At 33.1% G+C, this 15,979-nt stretch overlaps 1 protein-coding gene across 1 annotated transcript in view; it reads right to left on the bottom strand.

Annotated features, from left to right (window-relative positions):
• LOC145661145 (irregular chiasm C-roughest protein) overlaps positions 1-15,979 on the bottom strand; it is a 944,967-nt gene that overhangs the window by 713,454 nt on the left and 215,534 nt on the right. Inside the window, exon 3 of the mRNA XM_081726593.1 lies at positions 15,579-15,765. Coding sequence (XP_081582719.1) covers positions 15,579-15,765 — 187 coding nt within the window. The remainder of the gene's footprint in view (positions 1-15,578; positions 15,766-15,979) is intronic.

Raw genomic sequence — 15,979 nt, 5'->3', positions numbered from 1 at the left:
ATTATGCTGTAAATTTTTCTAGTTTCAAAGTTATGAGAATTCAAATTTTGGTTTTAAATTTCAAAAATACTATGTAAATTGTAAAGTCGCCCAGAAATTGATCCAATCTTAACCGAATTTAACGTGTAGAAAAGGCTTGGTATTCTAGTAAAGATTTGTAATATTATATCGTATTTTGTTTGGTTCCATAGCGAAAAGAATGCGCGAATAACTAATGCAAATGCCAATAAGAAACAGAAAAACTCTCAAAAAATCTCTTACAATTGACGGGTATACTCTGAATTGAATATTTTTTCTCATACTGTCTGTATACAAAACATAACAGATAACAGACAAAACATATACAGAGCTATATTATACAGTGCTTCATTTTAAGAACAAGATAATGCATGGCGACTCAATGCTAGAGCATTCAGCTATGTTTCGAAGGATGTCTGATGTGGTGAGCAACACTGTGTATATGGATTTTCCTCCTAGCATCTTCATTCCACGAACGATTTTTATCACTTTTTAGTTGTATTTCTTATCCATTTCCTTTAACTTATTAAATCTAACTGCGAGGCAATAAATTAAAGATTAAGTTGTCTTCACATCAAAAAGGTAAAGTCACAAAATAAGGTTGTCTTTGAGGAGTCAAAAGCAAAAGAAAAATTCATTTCTACTTCAGAGAAGTAAGTTTTGTGTTCGCTTTATCTCATCTTAATCGGAAACGCTTTCTTTTCAGAAGTATTAATGTATTTCTATTTTATACGTATACATATCTGATTAAATCTAAAAGCTCAGATTTCTTTTTTCAGAGTAATAAAAAGGTTTTGGGAGTTTAAAGTCTGAGGAAAGACGGATTATATAAGTTGTAAGCGCGAAGAAGCCTTTGGCTTACTTGTTAGAAAGTTCTTACTAAAAGAATTGTGGGCTCAAAACAGTAGAAAAGGAAGAAGACTCTTGATTTTACCTTTAAAAAGTAACAAGGAAAGCAAAAAGGAGAAAATGAAAACCAAGAGGTTGGAAAAACATGAGAAGAAGAAGATTTCTAAGAAATAAGGCCGAAAGTAACCTGAAATATTCTTAGCAAAGAAAACAACAGCTAGAAACAATACAAGATAAGAGGGAAGAAGATTAAGGTATACGAAGGAAGGTTACCTCTGGAACGGAAGAGGAAGTGAAGAAAAGATGATAAATTGTTTCTTTGAATAATAACCCTGTCTCACGTGTTGAATGAAGCATTGTCCTTTATTGAATTAAAGTTAGCAGATCTACTATTGTTTCCGAGCAGAGCAAATATTTTGTGTTTATTATCTGTTAGCAAAATGTATATCCATTAGCGATAGTGCTTTTCTTTTAGAGAATCTTAAAGTAGAACACCTAGTTTTCCTTCGGATCAATGATTTCATAGTTACCTAAAATGAGTAAGATATATTTAGACAATATGTGATCGGATATACAATACTTCTTTAATCAAAGAACAGACACATGCATATATTGTTTCATTCGCACCAATTGAATACTTATACATTCGAACATAATGGATGATAAGAAGTCACGTGAATAAGTGCCCTGATGTAACCAGTTGAAGCGAGACTTTCCGACTCAACTCATGTAGTTTATATTCACTACTAACATTTATCATGTAGAAGCAAACAAAAGTTTTAAAATAATGAAAATGTTGTACAAAATTTTGGACTCAGAAGATTTGCTTTCTTGATCACCGGATTAAAAAAAGACTCTATATTTACTCACTCCGTTGTGGATAATCAGCACTATAAACAAACAGGTCTGGTATAGTATGGGCTACTCTTACTATTCAATTGTATAGTTAGTATTTATGCTACGTTGACGAATAAAATAAACATTCTCTAATAATTTGTTTCTGCGATAAAATTCACACTACAAAACCAGAAGTAAATACATAAATATAGTAGAAAATATTGTTTATACATAAAAACGAAGTTGCTTAGACACAATTGCAGGGGCTGAACTTTCATATACAATCTGGCTCTTCACACAGAATCTTAATGATAGAAACTATTGAAGTTAAACATACGATATAAAGCTACAAAGATCCCTGATTAAGAAAACTTGAATTTATTTAAGAACACATTTGATTAACCTGTCACAAACAAGCTTTATATTTGGAATTACAAGTTTAATGAGTAGCATTTTTCCCTATTTTATTAAAACTTTAACTTCATCCACACGTAAATATTTTCGGTTGAACACATTGGGATCTAAAATATAATACATAAGGTATATAAAACATTTTTGGCGGGAGCTCATGTGGTTCGGATTCCACGTTGATCAGTAGGTCCACGTCTCATATAGCCTCGCTGCTGAACGGGACGTTAAACTCAAAATCAACTCAACTCAATAAAACATTTTTGTGGAACATACCAAACTTACATTGTATAGTAAGTCATCTTAGCGTATTCTTTTTTTCTTTTTTTCTAGAGAATCTGTAAGGATTCTTTTTACATCATTTTCCAGTTAAGAAACTGATTACAGTTTGTTATTCATTTCTTTTTTTACATCCCATTTTTATGGGAAACATTTTTTTGTTGGTCTCATCCAACGTAACATTATGATTACGAATTTTAGCTTCGAGAGTTTACTGATAGATACATTAAAACTTCTCAAGAACAACCTGTGCTTTACGAGCCAAAAGATTTACCATTTTAACTGCAAATGCTGATCGTAAAAGTGAACTCAACCAAAAGCTACCAATAACTCGGACCAATGAAAACAAAACATTAAATATGATTTTTTCCCAGTGAAGAAGTAAAGAAAATGTGTTGTCAGCAAAACGAAATAAGTATTATTGATTTTCTCATAATAGTGTTTACCTATTCGTTTATATTTCTGTGATTTACTGAATTCAGCAAGGATCGAGGATACAAAATATCAACAATTAAGTTTGTCCATTAAAAAACTAATAAAACAATATAACCAATTATTTTGTAACAATGTTATATAACAGAACGAATGAAGAAAATGAATGGACTGATTACGAAGAAACGCACTAAATTACATAAAATAATAGATAACTATCAAAATCTCTGTATTTAATGATCAGTTAGTGAAGTTACGAAATTACGTAACTACATAAGTGCTCGCAATCTTTCAACAAAGAGTGAATTTTTCTTCAGCCTGCCTTCATTCACACTTTGATCCCCAATCCATTGTACTCATTAAATTTAATTCGTCTATAACCACGGAAGATTTGATGTCAGCTCCTTCCTGTACTTCTCTACAACTACATAGTTTTATGTTATGTTATTAGAACCTAAAATAATTTTAATGAAGTACTTCTATTTACGTCAAGTGCTTAGTAGTAAACGTAATTGTGTATGTTATTAATATAGAGATGACTAGTATGTGTACAGAGTGTGCTAGAGAGGAATCAAATACATGCTTCAACTTTACTCCTAACAATAACTTCATAAAATAAATATTTATATTTAATAATAATCCACCACACACTAAGGTCTGTAGGATTTCGACCACATTTTAAATTTACACTATGAATTAATTTTACCAAACTTATAAAATAAATGTGAATGATACTAATGTAAATTCAATTTCAAGTCTCCTTCCCGAAAACATTATTTATGATTTACGTATGTGCAATATATTTTCAATTCAATTATGAATACAGTAATGTTTCAAACAAAGTGTCTGTTTTTATGCATCATCTGCAGTATAGTTGGGCTTGTTTGAAATCGAGCTCCAATAAAAAGCCTAACTTGTGATCCTCTGTACAAGAAATTCACATGCCTATTCTACAAAATCTGCATCAAAAGACAGTCCATGTACACAGATTTATTAGTTGCTTTCAAATTCGTATGCAGAATCATCTAAGTACTCTAGGGTTTGCCAGACCGCAGTATGTAATTTGTGAACTAGAAGATAAGTATATACTTGGAAAGTTAGAGGAAAACTATAAATACTTGTCAGAAAGAACCCAATATAAATATCTAACAATTATGCTTGCAGTGGCATTTTTGTAATGGGTCACCATTACACGTAACGCCGAATGTATACTTCAATAGTAAGTTGACATGACATTCGCCAAGAGCCAGAGCAAAAGACATGGATGTGCTTGTTATTGATATTAGTTTAAACACATATATTACATAGAAATTTACATATTTATGTTAATAGATAAGAAAGAAATCTTCATAAATTTTGTATGTTATCTTAAAGACAATGAACGTAAACATTCAGGTTGAAGAATATTTGCCATTAACTCAATTGCATCATCTGTAAAAGTATAAAATACATTTCGAATCAAATATTACAATGGTGTAAAACTATCTCTCGCGTGCTTTCTTCGAATATAGAATAGAGCTGAAAATATTGATACTCAGTACCTGTGCATGCTTGCAATATTATAAAGCTTTATCGGAAGCCCAGAACTATCGTCCCAACAACATCGGATAAAAAGTTACAAAAACTGTAATTTTGATGTGTCTCTTATCTACAGATAAATAATACGATGAGTAAAGATATGCTATAGACTTGTATACAACCGTAAGGTCAGTACAAATACCGTATAAATAATGTAACACTTCTATTTAGGAACAGTACCTTTTAAACTGAAATTGGAGAAACAGTGCGTGTGCCGGTCACCTAGTCAATATGATACCCACAAACAATCACTACTGAGCCGAACCAGAGCCCACTCTCATCATTAAACATAATAATTCGCTATTCATCGCCTAATTTCTTCTTCTGTAACTCCATTTGAAGCGCACTGCATGTTAGTAAGGAATCAGGGGAAGTCTAAAGAGCAGCATCCGTGATTGTGTTCAACCAAACAGTTGCATATGCAATGTTAGTGCTAATCTATGATGTAGTCGCTATATGATCAGCGATGACAATTCGTCTGACATGAAGAGCTTCCTCTTGGCTAAGCAGTTAGCGTACGCAATTTTGGCGTGGGAAACCCAGGTTCGATTCTCGGCGGGAGCTCATGTGGTTCGGATTCCACGTTAATCAGTAGGTCCCCTCTCATATAGCCTCGCTACTGAAAGGGATGTTAAAAACTCAACTCGTCTGACACGAACGCCGAAGGATGCCGCTGACGTCCGAAACAGAATGACGTACGTGTGCATCTTCCTTGGACCAATGGTGCCAACAGTTATAATAAACAGTTACGCGATTTTGCAAAACGACCACTCGGTCTCCCGGTCCAAGACACGATCTCTCTTAAACCACATTAAGCTTCACAGATAAGCTCGCTGCTCCATTCTGGTATGTCTCCCACGTTCATAACTAACTTGACGAAAGTTCGGTAGACGAATGATTCGACCACTCCTGGTACTTTACCAATATCTGCTACGATCTCGGAGTTTTCACGGTTAGTACTAGTTTCCTATTCCATCCACAGTAAATATAGATACAAATACAAATCATCTTTTTTATACTAGAAAAGAGGAAATAACATCCATCCAATCACAGCTACTTTGTCAAGAGTGAATGTTAGTGTAGATAAAAGGAGTGAAAGGAGAACTTTGAGGTTACATTGATTGTTTTTGTTTGTTTAGAACAAATAAAATGCTCGCAAGACTTATTATGTTGCAGATTGATTTCTTATATTTTTACTTTCTTTCCTATCTATAAATTAGGCTCGAATGAATTAGTAATAACTATCTTCCTTGTTCGAGAACTAAGCCGAGCCTCATCCTGATGTGAGATTATTTTCAAAAATCCTGTTTTAACATTTTCGATTTTTAAGTTGCTATTTTGTTTTTGTGATATTAATGAAAGTGTTTGTTATGGTTCTTGGAATTCTTGTGTGTTTTAGTTCTTCCAGGTGGGTGATCCTTGAAACTTGAGAAGTTCATTAACCTGTTTACAAATTTTATATTTAGTTTTCTAATGAATTTTCGAATTTATTAAGGTTCTTGGCCTGATATTTCATATTATATATATATATATTTGTGTAATGGATTCTTAATTTCAATTAGTTAATTTCAGCCACATTTTTCCCCGTATATGAAACCATGTTATAGACGAATGAAATTTCAGTCATTCAAAATACGATGCTACTGATTTTCACATATACTTCCTTCTAGTTGTATTCCACACGACAATATGTCTATCAGCATCACTTCCTTTAAGGTTTTAATTTTTACGTTTTACAGTGTAACTATATGAAAGCGATCGCATTCATTATGATTGTATCGATTTTAACCAACTGAAATTGAAATAAACAAGAATAAAGATTGATCTGACATACTTCTAGCTATTTTAGATCCAAAAAGTGTACATGATGTATGTGTTCGAGATGAAACTCCGTTTCTATATAAAAACAAGTTAGTTTCATTCAAATGATGAAGCTGGGGGCGCGGTGGCTCAGTGGTAGAGCGTTCTTCTCTGGTGCTTGGGGTCCCGGGTTCGATCCCAGCCCCCGCCAAGTGAACTTTGTGGTGGACAAACACCATGTGCGTGGGTTTCCTCGGGGTTCTCCCGTTTCCTCCCACTTTCATTTCACCATTTCATTCATTACTTATCATCACAGTCTCCTTTAGCCTAGCCGGCATAAGTGTGGGACGTAAAACTCAAAGATTTCATTTCATTTTCAAATGATGAAGCTACAATAGACTTTCAAATTAAGGAGATTCAAAACTTGTATCAGGATAAGAAAAAGATGGAATCCATCCTTAGAACACTGAATCCATGTTCTTTTCTAATTTCTCTCTCTTACTAATTTTACTCTGATATCTGCCAACAGACAATCTGATGGATGGACGAACTCATTCTATAAAACTTTTCTAATTAATAATACCACTAAATTTGGAAGTTTATAAACAATCAATATTTGAAAATCATAAGATTTTTAAGTAAACCATAACAGTATATTTCATCACGAAAATCTTTACAGGACGAATCTCACAAGTATGCGAAATAGTTAAGCATTGTACTGCTCTATTGGAAGTACACGACAAAAGCATAACATGGAGCAGAAAACATAATATCTGTTTCTCCTGTCTAGGAACTTGTTTCCATATCTTAATTTCAAAATACGGAGAAAAAAGTACAAACGGTACTAAGTAGATGGGTTGTAATTAAAGCTAATATTTCTTGTCATTCTGTGTTTGGAATGAGAAAGTCTTCAGTGACACGCAATATGTAAAAAAATCTCTTTCTATTGCTTTCTATCTCTAAATACAGCATAATTTAAATTGTTCAAACTCTAGTCATCCGGATCGTCAAATATGCTAATCGATATTAAATATACATCTAAAGTAATTTGTTGAAATATGAACTGAATGCAGGCGCTTCGCAAATATTTATTATTTTTATTTATTTTTTTTTATTTAAACCAACGTTATAACATACATTTAATTGGAACTTTCTCTATTTTTAAAATTGTTTGTAGTAAATGCGACATTATTTTCAACGTTTAGGCCTATCTTTGAATTAAACAAAAAAGATGTTAAAGAATTTCTTATTTCATAATATAACATATTTGAGATGTTTTCCCCAACTATCCGGCTTTGTCATATTTTGATTACGTGCAGAACTCAATCCGAAAATCAGACTCGTAATCCGGAAATCAGACTTTTATGCTCAGTTTCACCAACCGAGGATTAATCTGTAGATAGGGATAATTTTAAAGTTATCATCGGAATGAGGATTATGTGTTGCGCCAATAGTGATCAAGATTATTTCGACAAATCATCGAATTAAGATAAATCGTCGAAAACGATAGATTAATCCTTGTTTATCGTTGTTGTATGATTGCTTACAGAAGATTATAGAAGTAATTTGGACGTTAATGTGCTTATTTATCTATTTATGTGGATATAAATGACGTTACTGTGGTAATTTTAATTGCTCCTAAAGTAAGAAAGTGTGGTATTTCTATCAATGATCTCTTATTACTAAATTCAACGATTAAAGTACTATATTTGCACTACTTTATGTTATGTTATTTATTTTTATTAGTTTATTTATTTATTACTACAGTTTGTGAATTGAAAAAAAAAATTAAGTTTTTAAATGTCATCTATTACAAAATAGATTAAATTTACGTCTCATTTAAAGTGATTATGAGATTCTACTCTGCACTATGTCACTCTCTTGGGCTTAATTATATTTTATGACATACACTGCTCCATTTGTTCATTTAACAGACCTATGGGTATTTTAAATCTTTATAATTTTGCTTTATTTGAGCTGAATATATCTTTGTACATTTAATAATGCAGCAATAAGTTTGTAAAGAAAAAATAAACAGAAGCAATAAATCGGAACAGTCCACTGTGGAATGTCATAAACTAGAATTGCTCCCATCCTTATATTAATTTTACTGGCACGTTCTGCAAATTTTACCCAGATTCTACAATAAAAGCTATTTTTCTGGTGCACTGCTAATCGGAAACAAAACAGAAAATAATGCTAACTTGCTTTCACCAATGAATCAAGCATTAACTTTTTCATTACCACCATAGGTAATAACCTTTTGTGTATAGATTTTTAAAAAATGTAGTCAAATATTCATTAGCATTGCCAATTGCTATCATTATGCAAACCCGACAATGAACTATTAAGATAAACTTCTTTGCTTACTTAATGAAAATGGTCATATTTACGTGCATCAGTACTACTTACTTTCTAGAATGCAGCATAACAATGCAAACGTCAACTTAAACCTAAAGACTCGTAAGCCGTTATTATTTCTCGCGACAGAACTGCCACGGCGAGGCAAATGTAAACTTAAGCAAAAATTTGGAGTTTAAAAAAGCTGAGGGAACTTTGTCACAGCTAGGATTTCTTGCTGGCGTTACTGTTAAGAAAAATGTCATGGTGTGACGCGACCATACAATGAGCTAACATAACCTACTCTACATTTGAACATAATGGCTGAACATTGAATGTAAGGAAGCTAACGTAATCTAATCTAATCTATCCTACCGTACGTTTGAAATTAATATCTAAATATTGGGCACATGTAGCCCAACCTACTCTACCCTACCTTATCTTGGAAAATAATGGCTAAACATTGAGGTAATGTAACCTAATTTAACCTACGCTACTTTTCCCTGTCTAGGCCAGTCAAAATAATGAAAAAAGGCCCGGAACAAATTGTAACAGAAACTCTGTTTCGATTTTATGCAAGAGAAAAGCAATCTAAACAACATATCAAAAGTGTAGCAAAATCTGAGGTGTATTTCCCGCCATTTTGAGCCGCCATATTGGAGAATGGAAATGAACACCTTACTTTGAAACAGCAGGTATATCTTCTCACAGAATTAAGATAGGAACTTCGTTTCTGTGTCAAATTGAAGGTAACAGATCATAGAGGTGAGAAAAGCTGGTAATGTTCTGCAATGGTGCTGTCCTGTCATATTGAAATATGGCGGCTGTTCTCCCCAAAATTTCGTTATAGTTGGTTTGTTATGTTAGAAATTGACACATAACTATGAATTGTAATAGATACCAAAAACTCATCCGGTACTAATAAAAATTCTAGAGTAGAATCTGTTCTTTCCATTGATATCAAAGGGGTTTCGTTATCTTAGAAACTAAGCGAGCTAGACCATTTTATATGGTGAAAGTGTTGTGTTTTATATCGTTGAAGTACGCAATCTGAGGCTATATATTTTTTATTTAAATAAATGAAAGAAAGTTTTATTTAATTAATAAGGAGAATTGTCTGAATTGCTCTTATAAATGAAAAGTAATAACAATAATATTAGTAAAATATATAACTAGACCATATCCCATGTAAGATTGTTGTTTACTTTATTAAAAAAGCCAATCAAACATTCGCTGGAATGCAACATTAACGAATAAGACTGAGTTTTACGGTAGATCAAATAGTCCGTATCCACATTGCAGAAGTTTACCTACATCTGTGAGTCACCGAGGTCTATTGAGAGGTCTATTTGCGCACTCCCTGTGCTTATTCTTGCGACTATGGTTCGTGACGTTTTATGAATGACCTCATATAGATCTTATGGATGAAAATATGTAGAAGATTTGGTCGGGCACCGAAATACAGAAGCAATTAGATGATTTTAAAAAACTGCAACAGGATTGCCGATCAAGTAAGGTATCTAATTCATAGTGTTCAAAGTGTAACATAAGAAATTACGGTATTGGAAAAACTGCAAGTACCAGCAATTTTATTTATTTATTTATTTATTTATTTATTTATTTATTTATTGTGTTGAAGTCGTAATATAGATACTGCCATGCTATTAATATTCACCTCAGTTGAGGAAAAGGTTTTACTCAATTTCATATTGTATACGTGTTAAATTGAGTGACGCAAGAATATTATTTACGTAAAGCCTGGACCTTAGAAAAGTGTGTGCGTAAGTATATATTGAGCTATGTATATAAATAGTACTTTGAACGAAATATAAAAGTTGTAAGAAACTATTTTAACTTAGCTGCAGTCCCTTCCAGCAACGTCAGCAGCAACCAAGTTTCATAGTATGAGAGCTTACTACCAAACTCAACTATGGAGGGAAAATGATCGGTTGCTACCAACAGAATGCAGATGGACCATTTACGATGGATAACTACTCCCAATCCTAACAGATTTATCTCCTGCATCTAAGGATGTATTGGAAATGGTCGTTGTAACTCTAAGACAGACTGTCAATTAGGCCGTTGTTCTCGCCGAAGCCATAGTCTGAGCTGTTCACCTGCATGTGGAGAATGAAGGGGTTCAGCGTGCTCGAACAGCCCACATGAGTACGACATATAGTTTGAGTTCGAAGATAATCAAAATGACGATTTCCAGTAATGATGAGAACATATTAAATAATGAACGTTTATTATTGACTGATAATATTATAATCATACTCTACTATATATACACATCAATAGATCATTCATTTATTACTGGTATATCTTTCTTTTTTGTTAATCTCACTGGCATTCAGTGGACTTGGTTGATTTGATACTGTACATTATATATATAGTTATATGTGAAATACTTAACTTGTTGATTTGATTTGAAACATTGAACAGACGAATGCGGTGAAAAATAAAATCATTACGATTTTTACTACATGTATCGCTACCTCTCATTACAATGACACTCTCGCTACATAACATGGTCTAGCTCGCTCAGTTTCTAAGACAACAAAACCATTTAATATCAATAGAAACAACAGATTCTACTCTAGGACCTTTATTACGTATGGGTTTTTGGTATCTTGAACGGTCTCATAGCTATGTGCCAATTACTATAAATAACAAACCGAATAGAACGTAATTTTGGAGAGAACAGCGCCATATTTCAATATGACGGCGTCATTGCACAACTTTACCAATTTGTATCACTTCTACGATCTATTACCATCAATTTGACACAAAAAACAAAGTTTCTATCTTAATTCTGTGAGAAGATATACCTGCTATTTCAAAGTAAGGTGTTCAGTTCCATTATCCAAAATGGCGTCTCAAAATGCCGGCAAAATACAAGTCAGATTTTCCTACATTATTGATATGTTGTTTAGATTGTTTTTCTCTACCACAAAATTGAAACAGAGTTTCTGTTACAATTTGTTCCGGGTCAGACCATATTTTGACTGGTCTAATCCTATCGTACGCTATTCTAATCTTCTCTACTTTCTCTTACCCTACCCGTCACTTCAGTGCAAGAGACGAAGATTGGATTTAAGAGAAGTGGTATTTATATGAAGTTTGGCGGAGTTTAGAGCCAACCATTATGTAAGAAAATGGGACTGTTTGTATCAAATTCACCCTTGCTTGAAAAGGTGGATAAAACAAAGCGTTTTTTTTTCACTTTCAATATCTGGACCCAAGATATAATACGATGTCCATATTTAATTAAATTTGATTTGGAGTTTAGCGTCCCGTTTAGCAGCGAGGCTGTATGAAACGTGGGCCTACGGTTTAACGTGGAATTTGAACTACACGAGCTCAAGCAGGAAATCTAACCTGGATCATCCACGCTATCGTGCTTATCCATAAAAACAAAACTGTGTGCTTCTATATATTCAGAAATCTCAGAAATGCAGCTTTCTTTTCACTAGTATATGCTTGTATTTGTCCGCCAGCTTTAGGATATATTCCCCTTCCCAAAAAGTGAACTTTGCACATTTTCTTTCTATATATAATACCAAAAGTTACCACATGCTACGCGAGTCAGCTTCCACTTGTTAAATAGGCTTTTTCTAGCCAATCAAACGTATGATATTACATAACGTCATGACGTAAAAGTCATACTTTCATGCAACTTCCGATTATTCGTGGATAATTTATCCTTTCTCACTAACTGTTGGTCCAATGATGTACGATTCTTATCCAAAGATAAAAATAATCAATGGATTATCTTATCCGATCTTAATCCTTGTGCGATGAAGCTAAGCCTCACCGTATCAAGTCTCTTTGAGTACATATGACTTTGTCTTTTACTCTGTAATAAGTAATTCCTCTTACATTACTACGCATGCGATCCATTGACTCGTCATCTCCGTTGGCGGTAAGGTTAAACCTCAATTTATTATTCAAGCGTTGTAACCATAAATATATACGGCTATGCACAATCTTGATTGAAAAGACAATTTGCCGTACTCTCTTCTAAAAAGAGATGTATTCTTATTCATAAGTGAAAATATATAAAACAAAAATTAACCTTCTTTAGCTGTTTGAGATTTTTATTTCAAGCTAAAATACTGAATTGCCATATATACTATATATGCCACTTCAACCCTTTAATGCAGGATTTAATTTGGTTGCTTATTTTTTCTTTACACATTACGTAAGTAAACGTAAAATACTCAATAATATGATATTTTTGTGTATTCTATTTGTGCAGTATCAAGTTACAATATGGATGTCATTTGGCATCATGAAAATTATTTGAAAGGCAACTGAATGATAATGGAAGAATTGGTTGAATCAAAATATGGGTTGAAACGGGAGTTCCCTGAGGAAACCCTCGGATACGATGTTGTACACCACAAACTTTCTTGGCCAGGGATCGAACCAGGAACCAAGCGCTCTACCACTGAGCCACCATGCCCTCTCATTTGGCATCATAGTGGTATACTAGTTAAAACGATGTTGATGTCTATCGCAGCAGAAATAATGTGTCACGAAACATTATAAAGCAATTATTTTTTAATGTATTAGCTGTGAGGGAAAAAAGGATTGGTAAATTAATTTACATATAACAAACATGCACACTGACGCCTTCGTTCGAACTTCGGCCGCTAGATGGAAATAGGGTGGTAGGTGTACGTTTTGCATTGATGTCACATGGCTTCAGCGAGCTAATGAATGTATATGCTTATATTTTTAAAATATTGCAATAGTTCTTATTTTATTAATTAACTATAATGCTAATTAACTATGTGAGTGACACATACGAATAAAAATTTTCATTAGCGGTACAAGAAAAATCAGTTTAGGAAAGAACTATGTTTCACTGTTTCTTAGAAATGTGATGTCCTGAAATCATCAACACTATATGAATATCTTCCTCATAGTTTAACGTTAATAAGCGGAATTTAGGCAATCCGAGCTGAAATTAAAGCCGCATCCACTAAACTGAAGGTGTAAACAGTAAGAATTTAAATGCAAGGAAGTTTCAGGTTTCTTTCGTCTCAGTTCGCAATAGCTGGTTCTCTTTTCTTTCTCTTTATTCTTACCTTTCCTCTATCCAGAATCTAAATATACGCATTAAATATATATGTATATACGCACTTTGATGGAAGGAATCGAAATCAAAGGAACATGAATGGTTGGAACAACCAAAGTCGAAAGTGGTTTGTGCTGTTCGCCGAGCGTCGGAAGAAAGTTTTTACATGTGCAAATGCTGTGCGAATAACTCGCTTTCGTTTCTTTTTCCCGAATGGTAGAAGAAAGAGACAGAGAGAGACTTCCATGAAATCGATTACGACGAGTCGAATTTTAAACCGTCCATTTGGAAAGCACAAAAGACGACGACGACGAGTACGAGAGTTGCCCTTAGAACAATTCTTAAAGCAGACAACGAAAGAGAGGGAGGGAACAGGGAGGGAGATTTTGCAAAGTGTTAAGGACAACAGAGACCAAAAGGAAGGTCTGAGATAGAAGGAGAATCAAAAAGAAGCAACTAGAAAGAGAGCTGGTAACAAAAATTTAAGGGGAAATAGCATTCAGAATTACATGTTGCTGTTTCCAAGTGACACCTTGTTAACATAAAGTAGCCACAATAAATTTATAGTTTGCAAAGACATAGCTAATCTTTGTTATTTTTTGCGTATCATACTAATAAGTTATAAGTTATATTCTTTCCGATTTTAGACTACAGCAAATCGATAGCGAACTGTCAGATGTATTTTTTCTTAACTATCAGGGAAAGGAGACCCTGTGGAAGTGTAAGATTCGTTACTTAACGAGTTACAATTTATTATCTTATATGTATAGTAAATGTAGAATTAAGTTTGGGATAATCTTCTTATCTACATTCTCAAACTTCGAATAATACAATAAAAAGTGACACTAACATTAAAGGACACAAAGAACTATGGAGAAAAGATAAACCTATATAAAGGTAAGAGTAATTAGAAAGAAATAAGTAGATGATTATAAAGTTATCTGAGTACTTGAACAAATTCTTTCAATAGAAAAAGTCTAAAAATGTGAAAAAGGTCTGAATAAAACTTACAATTTACTCACGTATTACTTTAATATTTTAATATTACATATTAGGCTTTAAAAATAAAGTTTAACAAACATTTAACTCAATTAGTGAACAACAACCCCTTGCCTTATAATTCCCATTCGATTTCAAGTTGAATAATACCAAGTTCCAGAATTTTACGAATATAGTCTTACAAAATTATATTTAATACTACTAGAATTTAGAATTGTAAAAATATGTTGTGATGTTCTCTTATATTCACATGTTTTAAGAAAATGTGGGTACTGAAACCACTATAAATAAATTCACTTAAGTTATACTCTACGTTGGAAATGGTACTAATTGTCTGTACTTAAGTAACTCAATAATGTAATTTACAGCTGAATTTATAAGTAGGCAAGTGCATGCTATTACGTATGCACTCAAGAGAATGTGAGTAACTGCGTGTTAATAAGTGTATATAAGATTCTCTGATTTTACACATGTCAGAATTTTAATTATGATAATGTACATTTTGGAAGCCAGTTGAAATGCAAACAGTTGTGTCATTCATTACCTTCATTTCTCGGAGAGATTGCTCAGACTTTCTTAAATAATTATTTTAGTTTTCATCTCAGTTTAAGATTCCCTTTACCTACTTACCTTGTAATTACTTTGATGATTCTATCTTTTGTCCAATCTCTAAGAGTTCATTATTAGAAAATATTGCATTTTAACTTTTATCAACGTTTGTGTTAAAGCATTTTAGATTTGTATTAAAGCGTACATGTTATTTTTTGTTATGTTCAATACGCTGAGTTGGATTTATTTAAATGTAAAATTGATCTTTCCACATACATGATAAGTAGTATTTGATTTTAGTATAGTTGAAAATTGTTAGTGATAAAATTGGCATTTTACAATACGAACACAGTTAATTCAAAAATTAATCATGCAATCTACTGGAAACAATTCATGTACTTACCTCTGACAACAAGTCGGACGGGTGTTGAAGTGAGGGCGTCTTGCGCCTGGAAAGAGGAAGCAGTCACCTGACACTCCCACTTTCCATCGTCGTAATTAAGTGTTGCATTTATAATTCGAAAACTGCAGTCCCCGTGATGCTGATCGGGAACTGCCCACTCGTATTTGTTAGGGTATGTACCGACCGGCTGAAATGAAAACAAAGAAATACATTACTTGAAATACATGAATGTATTTGTGTATCAGCAATAACCAATTTTAAAAAAATGTAGAATAAAATGAAGGACTAATGTAAGATAAAGCATTGGTCGCTCTTTCTAAGATCACACACAATCCATAATAAAAGACCTGTGACAGTCTATAATAAGGTAGGTGCAGGTAAATATGCCACGTTAAGGGTGT

The sequence above is a fragment of the Thermobia domestica genome, chromosome 9 (genome assembly GCF_964235325.1).
Source record: "Thermobia domestica chromosome 9, izTheDome1.hap1.1, whole genome shotgun sequence".
NCBI lineage: Eukaryota > Metazoa > Arthropoda > Insecta > Zygentoma > Lepismatidae > Thermobia > Thermobia domestica.
This window is presented reverse-complemented; position numbering and strand designations above follow the sequence as displayed.